The sequence below is a fragment of the Kryptolebias marmoratus genome, linkage group LG10 (genome assembly GCF_001649575.2).
Source record: "Kryptolebias marmoratus isolate JLee-2015 linkage group LG10, ASM164957v2, whole genome shotgun sequence".
Classification (NCBI taxonomy): Eukaryota; Metazoa; Chordata; class Actinopteri; order Cyprinodontiformes; family Rivulidae; genus Kryptolebias; species Kryptolebias marmoratus.
Genome location: NC_051439.1, coordinates 13,762,545 through 13,774,591, shown reverse-complemented (window position 1 = coordinate 13,774,591; position 12,047 = coordinate 13,762,545). Strand labels below are relative to the sequence as shown.

Here is a 12,047-nt window from a genome sequence, read left to right as displayed (position 1 = left end):
ACCCCCCGCTCCCTGGCAGGGCGTCATGTGACATCTCCGTACATGTCCTAAATTGGGTGGTTTCAAGCTGGTTCAGACCGTGCCTCCTTTTTCATCCTCAGAGGCTTCGTTTTTACTATCATGAAGTAAGGGCCGCGAGATGGAAAACAGCTGCTTGCAAAAGAAGCTGAAAGGTTTCTCTGTACCTTTTTTGTCGCTTTGTCATGCAAGTTTAAGAGCTTGGGCTAAATTATGGGAAGTGGAGGTCAGTGAGGGTACGAGTCAAATAAAGTTCTTTCGGTGTATGTTATGCAACCTAAAGATCTGAGTGACGACTGAAGTATGGTTAACACATCAAGACCAGCGAGTGTGACTGTCTTTTCCCAACCAAGCACTTTTAAATTATGCTTTTTCTCTGCGGCCGCCGACAAGAATTAAAATAACAGCCTTTGTTTTTGTATTTTTATGGTGGTTTTCTTTGGTTGTTGTTGTTTTTTAACACAATGAATGCCAGCTTAATTACACGCAGGACAGCTGCTAAGAGACAGCGCAGCACATTTTTGACATGCTACAGGTTGGAGATTTTCACCGCACTTTTGTTTTCGTTTGCCAATATTTATTAGTCCACGTGCTGAGTGACGTATGCGTCATTTATGGTCACGCCATGCACGCAGATGAACTAACTCTTGGCCACTCACCATTTTATTCTTCTCTTCAAGCGCAAGAGCCTCTTGTCGTTTCAGGTCTTCTTCCAGGTTTCTGATCTGTTTGTTGGAAACGGTTAAAAGTCAAGGAAGTGTGAGGCCTATAAATTTACATCATGCCTCTGAGAAATGGGACAAACTCTAGCAAAGATTTTACACAAGGCCTGAGGGACACGTCAACCTTTTGCTGAGCGTCTTCTGTATGCCAAACTGTGTTACTTTTGATATTTTCAAACATTTACCGAAAGAAATGGGAACAGTTTGTGACAGGCTGCTAATAAAGGGCATAACAAGCAAAAAAGCAAACAAAATAGTCTTCTAAAAGGTCGTGTTCTGGACTAAGGAGTACAATTAAGGCAGGTCCAGTTCAATTCAGTTTATTTATTTGTTTATTATATGTTTCAATTAGTAAAGTTAAAAACAAAACTGGACGTCTAACAGAAAGTGATCAAATAGCCTATAGGCATTATTTTAAAGCACAATAAAACTCCTGAATGTCTGTTATGGTTTTTGGATTTGGTGTGCCACCCCAGGATTAACAGTGGCCCCCATCGGGCCACCCCTGAAGGTGCCCCTGAGTGGACTGAGGGAATAAAGCCTTGCTCAGGACCACTTTAAAGACTGCAACAACAATTCTGACTCAAGGCTTTTTGCACAGCTAAGCTGACAATCTGTTCCTTTAGTCTTAGGTGCTCTGCAGACCTGATCGTCTCTCTCTTCAACTCGTTTCTGCCAGAAACCGGTCATATCGACGGAGTCCTTCTCGGCCCGGTACAGCTGGCCGCTCAGCCGCTCGTTGACGCAGGCCAGTTTGTGGTGCGCCTCCCGGTACTCGGACAGGTCCTGGTCGGTGACCTTTAACCTCAGCTCCCAGAGAGCCACGTTGGCCCTGGCCGTCTCCGCGTCCGACTCCTTGTCCGGCTTGGAGTCGTGTTTGCCGGTTTTCTTCCCTTTCCTGGGACAAAAAGGAGGAACAAACAAAACGCGCACGCTGCTGCTGGAGCCCAGTTTTCAGTTTACACGTGAACGCACCAACGCAGCCTCGCTGCACTTACCCGCCTTTGACCCGCTTCACTTTGGGGGCTTTCGGCGTCGGCATCGCCGCTAAGACTCTTTTATTTCCACTAAAAACGAGCCTCGGTGACAGAGGACGCGGTACCGGTACCGAGCCTGACTACCTGTCAAGTCTTGTTTGGACCGTTGCCATGGAGACGCATGATAAAGGAGGCTATCAGCCCAGGAGTCAACAAACGCTCTCCATGGGCGCGAATGTTTTATTAATTTGGGACTTTCAATGATTCATTTGAACCATTTTGTTTCCAGGTTGGAGCAATTAAACAATATGCAACTTCACTGATATTTTAAAACAAGAATCAGGTGCACAAATGTGAACTTGTTGGTGATTTTCTGTAATCCACACAGGGTTGGACAAATATACATACAGGTACAAATGTGCAAATATTCACCTAAATCTTTTAATAAGCAGGGCAGAAGGTTCTACAATGCCTTTAACTCGACAAGACCAAGGTTTGATAACTTCTAGTTAGTGATCGTGATTGACTGCAGCTGGTAGTTCTGGACTCAACAGTAGGTTGGTCGGTCAATAAGTAGGTTTTATTATTATTTCAGAGTTTGCTAACATGAAAGAAGAAACCATAATTTCAGCTCTGGTTTCCAGGTATTTACATCTAGATCTGTGACCAAGCTTCGAATATGGCATCTCTTAACGAGACCCAATTTTTTTTTTTTTTAGGAGTGCAAAAGTAGAGCAGCTAGGCCTAAATTAGGAAAAACTGAGTGAAACTGCTCGTAAATCCTCGGATTGTAATGACTGCATGCAAACCTGCAACCCGATGACTTCACCAAAGTTTAGCAATTTTCCTTTGTGATGCTTTCTCCGCGCTTAAAGCGTAAACCTTTAATTCAGTTGTTTGTTTTGGAAGGATCTCTACCTTCAGTCGCCTCTTTAGCAGGTAAAGTACATGTCTGGAGATCGGCGTGGACAGGTGGCTTTTCACGGATTGCCCTTTCTTCTGTGTATTTGTTTCTTTTTAGGCTCGAGATGCAAACAAAAAAAAAAAAGAAAGAAAACGAAAGCTTCAATCATTAGTGTCTGTTCCACGATTTTGATGCACGGCAAACTTAAAAATAAATGACCTCTCTGCTTCCATTGCTTTGCAAGGAGCTGAGTATTTCTGTCTCCATCGGTAAACCAATCAGTATAGATCAGGGGATTCAGATGCATGTTCTCAAGCTGGGCTGTATGTCACTCTTCTTGTAATTACAGTTTTCTCACGGTGAGCTCCATCACACAGGATCTGTTTACACACGCTCTCTTCCCACAAGATGACATGAGGTACATTTGGCTCCTGTCAGCAGTATTGTTCATGCTGTCCTGAAAAGAACTGTGTGTGTGTGTTTTTCTTTTTTTTTTCCCCCTTTTCTTTTCTCCCTGCCATCCTGGCCGTTGTTTGCTGTTGGAGTTATGGGAAAAGCGCTGAGATGAATGCAGCTTGGCTTACGTCTTTAAAGGGGCTCGTCCAGCAGAAACAATGTAAAGGCAGGTTATAATTCAACCCCAGACCGCTAGATTTCTCTCCGTCATCTTGTTCGGCCTTCTGCAGGCAGGCAGGAGCCTGAGTGTCCAGAGCTGATTATTTATCAAAGGCAAAAAAAAAAAAAAACTGCAAGCGTGTTGGGTGTAGCTACTGTAAACTGAATCATATAGGGTCGCTCCGTGCTCTAGCATCACGAACAGAGTTTGAAGACTAAATTTAAAGGTAATTACTATGACAGTGAGGAGAGAAAACTGAAATAACCCTGAGCTTTTCAAAGCTGTCATTATCACTGGAATTGTAATGACAAGGTTTGGGCCTCTTCAATGGACTTGTTGGGGTAGGACACCCACAAACATGGCATTCCTGAGGGCAACATTGCAGCATATTAATGACATACAGCAGAGTGTAGATTACAAAGCTGGGACCTTTTCTCGTGCTTTAGGGTTTCAGTTAACTTGAAACGAAATACTAAACCTTGAAATTGACTCTTGTTCAATGCAGCATGCGCTTGTGTGTGTGTAGGTGTGTGTGTGTATGTGTAATGTGCTGTGTCATGTCTTAGACATGCATAGCATCATGCATGTTTAAACTTCTCACACCACTTAAATTCTGTTTTTTTATTTGAGCAAATATAAGCTGGTTTCCACATATTCCTGTTGTTTAATTAGCAGTGCTATTTAGAGAGGAACTGCTATTGCATCTCTTTACAGTTGCAAAAATGATTATAGGTGTGTTAAGACTAAATAAGGTGTGATTCCTGGCAGCACCACTCACTGTACTTAGGTGGATTACTGCTGTCCAAATATTGCATTATACATATTAATCACAACATTACACGCAGGAACTGTCTGTTCGCACTTCAGAGGGTTTTAAAATTAACTCGCAAACGAAACATTTGATATTCCCGACGGGGTATTTTTGTTCAGGATTTATTAATGAAGTTAAAGAGCTGTGAGCGCGAGTTGGCGAGAGGTTCTGCACATGCACACTTTGATAGGGGCGAACGACCATTCTGGTGAGCCGCAAGATCAAAAAAAAAAAAAAAGAAAAAAGTGGCCACAGTATTTACAAAAAAAAAAAGGAAGGAGGAAAGAAAGTCCAATATTTTTAGTCCAAATTACAGCGTTGGAACAGTGCTTTGCACAGTTGAGTGTCCAGGGAGTGGAATGGCATGATGGGCGCACGCTGGTGCCAAGCCCCACCCTCCCCACATTGTCCTCACCGTGGACTTCCTGCGCTTTTCTTGTGCTCCTCGACATCAAGTCGGCCCCCCATCCCCACCCCTTTTTGTGCCCTCCTGGCAGGGAGGACCAGCGGCACAGCTTCTGGCTCGGCCTCTGCGCTAGCTGGAGGCGGGAGGGGGAGGTTGAGTCAGGGTCAGGTCTCCAGGGATGCTCCTGTTGACTTCTCCCCTCAGAACTCTGTCATCTCTCTGTTGATACAAAGTGGGTGGAAAAATATCACAGCCAGGCACAAGTTTCAGTTCGTATGGAGGCATTTTCATAAACTCTCGCCCTCGCCGCTGTGAGATCTCCTCGCTGCCTTTGCGTCCTGCAGCGTAACCCTGCTGCAGGAACAGGGAAGCATTAAGTGATCCACCGCAGCATGACGCCGCGCCAAAACTCCCACCTAAAGTGGAGAAACTGCCACTCACGCCTTTCATGCATTCTCTCGTGAAACGTGCCTTGCAGCCTAAATATTTTCCCCTTTGGAAACCCTGTGGTTAACACACAGATGAGTAGGAGTGAGATGATTGCTGACATTCTTTTAGCTTTTATGCCAGCTGGAGCGCAAGTCAGATTTGCATTTTTTTTTTCAGGTCTGATGAAACAGCTGCAGTGGATTTAATGCAGTGACTATTACAGAACTGCAAAAAGAAGTTGAGTAATGAAGGACTCTAATGATCCTCAGGATGGAGGGGAGTGAGATTAATCATGCAGTTTAAATCTCGCAACTCTCCAGTTTTAAACCGAAACATCTTCTGCTACAGATACAACATCCAGTTGCTTTACTTTGAAACTTTTAAAGATTCGCCGTGGCCTGGATAACTGAGCTTTTGTACCAACATCTGAGAAAGTTTCCACTGTATGAGGTTTCTTTTAGAAAGACACAATAATTTAAATAATTATAATAATATTAATAATAAAGTTAATGTGCGTGCAAACGTTAGAGGACTATAGCATTTGCTTTAATAAACTGCAGAGGTGAAAACTGAAATATCAGATGGGCATTTATAGGAGAAATAAAAAAAAACCTACATCACACATGATTTAAGCGGCTGCAAAATTTAAACACTTATGAAATTATAAAAGTTCAAAAAGTGGCAGCGTGAAGGAATTTCTCAGGCAAGCTCCAGAACAAGCCTTAAGTGCCCCCCTTTAATGAGTATTTTAGTGCCATTTCTTTCATCAGTGTGGGACATTAGTTTTTTTTTTTACATCTTCAGAAAGGCCGTTTTCTTCTCTCGTGGAGGGATTTTCTTTGGCTTCAGAGTAAGCAGCAAATATGAGGAGGAGAGACATAGCCAGAAATAAATCTAATTATAAAAAAGGAAAGGGGAGAAAAAAGGGAAAAGGCAGTTGCAGGTAGTGAGTCCTCGGCTGTGAGGAGGGTGTGGAGGGGGGACTGACTCCTGATGGAGCTGGGATGGACTGCCACAGGATTGGTGGATGGCTGCGCTCCGTGTGGCTCCGTGCCAAGCCCTTATGGCTTTATATACCGTGATGTGATGTCCGGACAGCCCTGAGTGAGCATCCACTCTGTCTGCTTCCATCTCCACTCCTCTCTCTCTATCTCTCTCTCTCCCTCCAGCATCTCTCCTCCTCTTCAGGCTGTGGACACAATGGCCATCCTCCTCATCCTCACCCTGTGGCTCGTGTGCGCGGAGGCGACCTACTACCGCCACCACCGCTACGTGCCCCACTACCGCTACCGGGAGCCCGCGGCCAACGCCGAGAACCTCCTCCCGGACGTCTCCAACCGCGCGCCCGAGGTGGCGCAGCCCGGCGTGCCCGAGGTGTTCCACCCGGCGCCGGCCGTCGTCCACCAGATCCCCGAGGCTTTCCACCCGGTGCCCGAGGTGGTGCACCCGGCGCCCGACACCTTCCACCAGTATCAGGCGTATCACCCGCGCGCGCACGAGCCCTTCTCCTCCTCCCCGCGCGTTTTCTACGGGGTGATGTTTGACGCGGGCAGCACCGGCACCAGGATCCACATCTACAAGTTCATCCAGAAGGACCCAGGTGAGCGCACCAGCCTGTCCCTGTCCCTGTCCCTGTCTCTGTCCCTGTCCCTGTCCCTGTCCCTGTCCCTGTCCCTGTCCCTGTTCCTGTTCCTGTCCCTGTTCCTGTCCCTGTCCCTGTCTCTGAACAGGGCTTTGCACTTGTTGCAGCAGCCTCCCCCTCAGTTTGCTGTCAGGTCATTCCTCTGTGTGGTGTCAGGGCAGAGAGTGCATGAGCTCTCTAAAAGTAGCAGAGGAGGACTTTTAATTAGCCCGTCTGACTCAGCTGTGTGGGAAGTAACGCTTTTAAAAACCTTAAAAACTGATTGTGAATGTAGGTGAATGTAGCCTCGTTAAAAAAGGCAATAAATAGTATTAAACCCTGTGGGCTTTTTCTGGGTTTATGATCTGTTCTCTGACTTTTGCATTTTTATTCCTTTGTTTTTTGTAGTTGAGCTGCCAGTTCTGGACAATGAAATGTTCCATGCAGTGAAACCCGGACTGTCTGAATACAGGAACAACCCTGAAGAGGTATGTGAACCTGTCCGCACCGTCACTTACTCATTTTCAGGTAGCAGGGAGTTGCTCACCACTAAAACCGCTTGGATCTTCTTTGGGTTGGGTTCATGTGATGCAATGGTTCCCTCCTGAACAAAAAAAAACAACAACGCTGTGGTTAGAATGTGAGGCACGCATCTTTTTCGTTGCCTTCCGCAGGGTGGGAACACCATCCGTCAGCTGCTGAAGATTGCCAAGAAGACCGTGCCAGAGGAGGAGTGGAAACGGACGCCCGTGGTCCTGAGGGCCACGGCGGGTCTGCGTCTGCTGCCCGTGGAGGAGGCCAATGCCCTGCTGAACGAGGTGAGGCACGTTTTCCGCTCTGCCCTCAGACAGTTTGGCCCGAGCAGCAGCCGTCCCACCAGGGATCGGGATGAGAAAACCACTAAGTGCTTACAAGTGTCACTAAACGAAAAGGCAGCAAGTCTGCCCATTTGGTGGCTATCATGTAGCAAAGAACAGCTGTTGTTGGGTTGTGCGGAGCAACCATATTTGGTATTTTAAGTATTATACAGGCTGCTGTTCCAGCCATGTTTGTGGTTTGGTTATCTGTCACTCTAAAACACCCAAAGGCACCAAGTTCATGTAAAAAAAACAACACAAAAACACAAACTTAAAAAGAAAGTCTTTTTTTTCTTAACAAAAATGCTGCTTGAATCTAGAAGACAGGTGCAAACGCAGCAGGAAAAGTTTGCTTTACAAATGAAAAGCATATGAGGCTGCAGACTTTATAGTGGATTTTATTAACTGAAAAACTGATGAATCTGTCCGACAGGTACGAGAGGTGTTCGAAGAGTCGCCTTTCTATGTGCCAGAAAATTGTGTTTCTATCATGAACGGAGCAGACGAAGGTAGGAAATCTTTAACTAATTTTGCCTTATTGTCACTTTAGTAATTCTAATTTTGGTGTCTATCTTTGCTAAAACCTGTCTTTATTGTGCTTCGACACATTTAAATTAGATCTTTTTGCAGTTGTATTCACCTTAAGGGAGGAGTTGACTAATGCAGACTCTTTTTTTTGGACCTGTGTGGTTTTAGGAGTCCTCGCCTGGGTCACTGTGAACTTCCTTACAGGTGAGGCACTGCATGTGTTTTTGCTATGGTGGTGTTAGTGGTTAGGAGGCTCCTGTGTACACAGAAGCCCCGCAGTGAAAGACTCTTGTCTCATCATTGCTCCCCCCCCCTCCCCGCCTAACAGTTTGCAAAAAACAGGCCACATTGCGAGGGCACAACCTCATTTACTTAAAACAAAGATATCCTCTTTTCTAGAGAGTTAGATCTTAGAAAATGCACCATTCTGATAGTAGGGACTTTCAGATTAAACATATTGTTGCTTGTTTTCTCGCAGGCCATTTGTACTCCAACACGAGAAGAACAGTGGGGATTCTGGATTTGGGTGGAGGATCGACACAGATCACATTCGTTCCAAAATCAAAGGTGAGTTAAGCATTTAATGTGGCAATTAAACACTTTTGCTTTCAGTAGGATTAAGAAAATATTCAGCAATGTGTCGTCAATCCAACAGAAAACGATTGATACTGCTCCACCCACCTACACTGCCAGACTCAACATGTTCAACCATACATTCGAACTCTACACACACAGGTAAACAAACAAAGTTACGCTGATGTATGTTTTCTTGACATCCGAGAGTTGAAAACCTAACCCGTGCCACTGTTTCGCAGCTACCTCGGAAATGGCATCGTGGCAGCCCGCCTGGCAACTTTTGGAGCTCTGGGAGCCGATGGTAGAGTGTCCCGTCCTTGTTCTCGCCTCGCTTGTGTGCTCGCTTTTGAAAAAGTTCAGCACCGGGTCAACGCTTCTCCTGCTTTTATTTTCCCAGGCCTGGATTGGAAAGTCTTCACGAGTTCCTGCCTCCCGAAAAAATTCAGAGACGAAATAACTTTTGGAGGAAACACCTATAAAGTTAGCGGGATTCCAGGCGGTAAGATAAAAGCTTCCTGCGGTTTTTAATGCTGTCCCCGTGTCTTTGGCCCAACAATTCACACATTCCTCTCCCAGCTCAGGAACACAATGGAGTACAGTACAATACAAACTCACATGAGAGCATATCTCAGCTGAAGTCCCTTTAATCTTGGCACCAAACACGTTTTGTCATCCTCTGTTTCTCCGCGTTCCCACTTGAACAATTACGCTGTCATCAACCTTGTATTTAAAATAAAAAGAAGACTGTCAGTTCACTTCACAAATAAAGCAGTCCCTCCCATACCACAGTCAAGTGGCCAAAAGATGCTGGGCTTGTCCCTGACTTGTTATTTTTTTGGTGTGTAAAGAGCAGCTGGATCTGGCCCACTCGCAACTATGCGGTAAAAAATAGGCAGCACAACAGGGCCGTGCTTAACTGCCGCTCTTGTCAGCGCATGGTTTCGCTAGCACAATTGAACCGCACGTACCCATGGGGCCGTGTGAAGCTTGTCCTTTTGGGGCTTCCCTTGTATATAATCTGGCGAACCTTTGAGTTTCAAAACCGCCCGCTGACCTCGGAGTGAGGCATTCCATCCATTGTTGCAGCTATGTTCAGCAAAGTCACCCTTCAAACCGAGCTACATCTGCTCCCTTATCTCGCCTCAGGCTATGCGGGCTATAAACTGTGCTACTACGAGGTCCAGAGGGTCATCAAAGATTTATTCCACCAGCCGTACGAAGTGAAGGGCAGCGGCATCTTCTACGCGTTCTCCCACTACTACGAGAGAGCCGTGGAAACCGGCCTCGTCGGTGAGTGGAAACAGGCCAGCGAGCCACCTTCCATTATCTTTTATGCAAATTATAATCTCTCGCACAAATCTAATTGCACGTTTGTCTTCTGCACACAAGGCAGTCGAGGTGGGGAGGTCGAAGTCAGGGACTTTAAGAAGAAAGCCAAAGAAGGTAAGGGGTTACATGTCAATCAAAAGCATTAGATGTTTGGTTCTCTGATAGGTGCACTGTAGATCCTTGTTTATATCACGTAGGGAGGAGTTGGTGTGTTATGTAAGGGCTGTTTGTGTTGTGAGAACATCTCCACATGGTCTAGCTCAAAGCTTGGCTGGCAGCTGAGCCGAAGGTGTCTGCAGGGCCCGGGCAGGAGGGCACCTGACAGCCACACACCACCTGGAAGCTCAAACACAAACATGTTCCACCCACCCACAGCCCTGTGCTGACCCTCAGCCGTACTCCTCACACCTCAGTGGTTATGCAACCAAGCAGAAACAGAAAGGCCGTCCTGTTATCATGCAGCACTGGGGTTAGAAAAGACGGGGTGTTTTGGTAAAGACGAGCCTTTTTACGGTTGTTTTCGTTTGCAGTGTGCAACAAGATGACCAAATACAGTGCCATCAACCCCTACCTCTGCATGGATATGACATATATCACATGCCTGCTAAAGGAGGGCTTCGGCTTCAAGGAGAGCACCAGGCTGCAGGTAAGACACTCTGAGCTGAGTTGCTAATCAAGATAGAAAAGTATGCACGATTTGAAATGTAAGAGAAAATGTTTCCCTGTGTTTCTGATGGAGAACCTCCTCTTGTTTTACTCAACAGCTGGCCAAGAAGGTGAACAACGTGGAGACGAGCTGGGCTCTCGGTGCCACCTTCGACTTCTTCAGAAACTTCAACATCCACTAAGAGCAGCTCGCGGTCGTCGCGGCTGGCACTGAGAGGGACAGTCTGTCACTGTGGGACCTCCTTCCCTCCGCCCACCCTCAGTCAACCCACTCCCACCTTGTTTCCTCACCCACCACGCCCCTTCTTTCTCCCCCCAAACCCCTCAGCACCCTGCAAACACTTCATGAACTGTTACAAAAAAAAGAAAGAAAAAGAAATCACTATATTTTTATAAGGCCATTTTTTTCTACTGTATTTTGAGCTCATAACTGGTGGGCCGATTTTTATTTTTTATAAAAAGTTTACAGTTTTTTTTGATTCCTTATGGGTGGCGGATCTGAAAAACCGTCCCGGCCAGCCTGTAAAGTGTATGGAGGGTACTGTGGAGGCAAGGAGTCATGGTGTTTTGGTGCTTACTGTGGTCCTGGTGTGCGCTGTACAGTGTAGTGGAATAAATTTAGACACTAGTTGTTGGAGTTGCAACCAAAATTGTCTTTCTAGATGCTTGTAAATCCATTCTCTCTTTATTCTGGCAGTAAATGTTTTTTTTTACACAGGACCCTTGTTAATTTGCTCTTAGCATTAAACAAGTAAGACATCATTGGAAACAGAGCGTTTGACTACCACGCAGCATCTTTGTTTTTTTTTTCCTCAACTTTGCACAAAACACTTTAACTGCAGACATTGTAGCTTTGAGACATGAGCTGTCGCTTTAATTTCTTCTACAGAGTTGTACATATTCTTCATGAGTGTTGGGTTCGCCATGATTCAAGGGGGGGGGAGGCAAATGACGCCTCTTACAGAGAGTGTTGTGTTTTAAGATGCAGTCAGTATTTTTTTTTTTTTTTAAATTGGAAACCTTATAAAGCAGGAGCCTGAACTGTATTTTAACTAACCAAAAGAGAAACCACTCACTAAGGGCAGGTGGTGAAACCCGACAGCTTAAACTACAGCTATTTGATTAAAAACTAAATGCAAATTTTGCAAAAAAAAAAGCATTTCTGGAAAAAAAAGTTCTTTCTTTACTTTGTTGTTAAATCCTTCTTGTGAATTGTACAAATATTTAAAAACTGATTTTATGTAAGAGTATTTTTATTATTCTTATCCAATATTACCTTTTGAAACCCTTCCCTACAGTATGCTGTCTTCTCATTATGCAACATATTCAGTTACTACTGCTGTATATACACAATGTTAACTTAGTGAAATTATTTGGCAGGAACAGCTTTATCATTAAAACTCTATGCTGCACTTTTGCTGAGAAATATCTTTGTCCATTAGTGTCAATAATCTGACAATTTGTAAATTGTTTTTATTAAATCTTGTGACATAAGTGTATACTAAACATGTATGTTTGAATAAAATGTGAAAAATGTGCTTTTTGCTTCATTTATTGTTTGATTGAAACCCCCTTTTTTAATAGATG

The 12,047-nt window shown here is 45.0% G+C and overlaps 2 protein-coding genes across 2 annotated transcripts in view; one reads left to right on the top strand and one right to left on the bottom strand.

Moving 5' to 3' along the window:
- LOC108233750 (basal body-orientation factor 1) overlaps nucleotides 1-1,884 on the bottom strand; it is a 6,235-nt gene extending 4,351 nt beyond the window's left edge. Inside the window, exons 1-3 of the mRNA XM_017412412.3 lie at nucleotides 1,739-1,884; nucleotides 1,386-1,638; nucleotides 678-743 (exon numbers count right to left, since the gene is read on the bottom strand). Of these exons, the coding sequence (XP_017267901.1) occupies nucleotides 678-743; nucleotides 1,386-1,638; nucleotides 1,739-1,782 (363 nt within the window). The 5' untranslated portion in view covers nucleotides 1,783-1,884. The remainder of the gene's footprint in view (nucleotides 1-677; nucleotides 744-1,385; nucleotides 1,639-1,738) is intronic.
- Nucleotides 1,885-5,971: 4,087 nt separating this feature from the next.
- On the top strand, nucleotides 5,972-11,999 carry LOC108232039 (ectonucleoside triphosphate diphosphohydrolase 5 (inactive)). The gene is made up of 13 exons (XM_017409550.3): nucleotides 5,972-6,483; nucleotides 6,913-6,992; nucleotides 7,179-7,322; nucleotides 7,795-7,870; nucleotides 8,058-8,093; nucleotides 8,368-8,456; nucleotides 8,545-8,624; nucleotides 8,705-8,766; nucleotides 8,863-8,964; nucleotides 9,612-9,755; nucleotides 9,855-9,908; nucleotides 10,325-10,440; nucleotides 10,559-11,999. Exons 1-13 carry the CDS (start codon nucleotides 6,084-6,086, stop codon nucleotides 10,640-10,642), a joined length of 1,467 nt encoding a protein of 488 aa, XP_017265039.1. The 5' UTR covers nucleotides 5,972-6,083; the 3' UTR covers nucleotides 10,643-11,999.
- The last annotated feature ends 48 nt before the right edge of the window (nucleotides 12,000-12,047 follow it).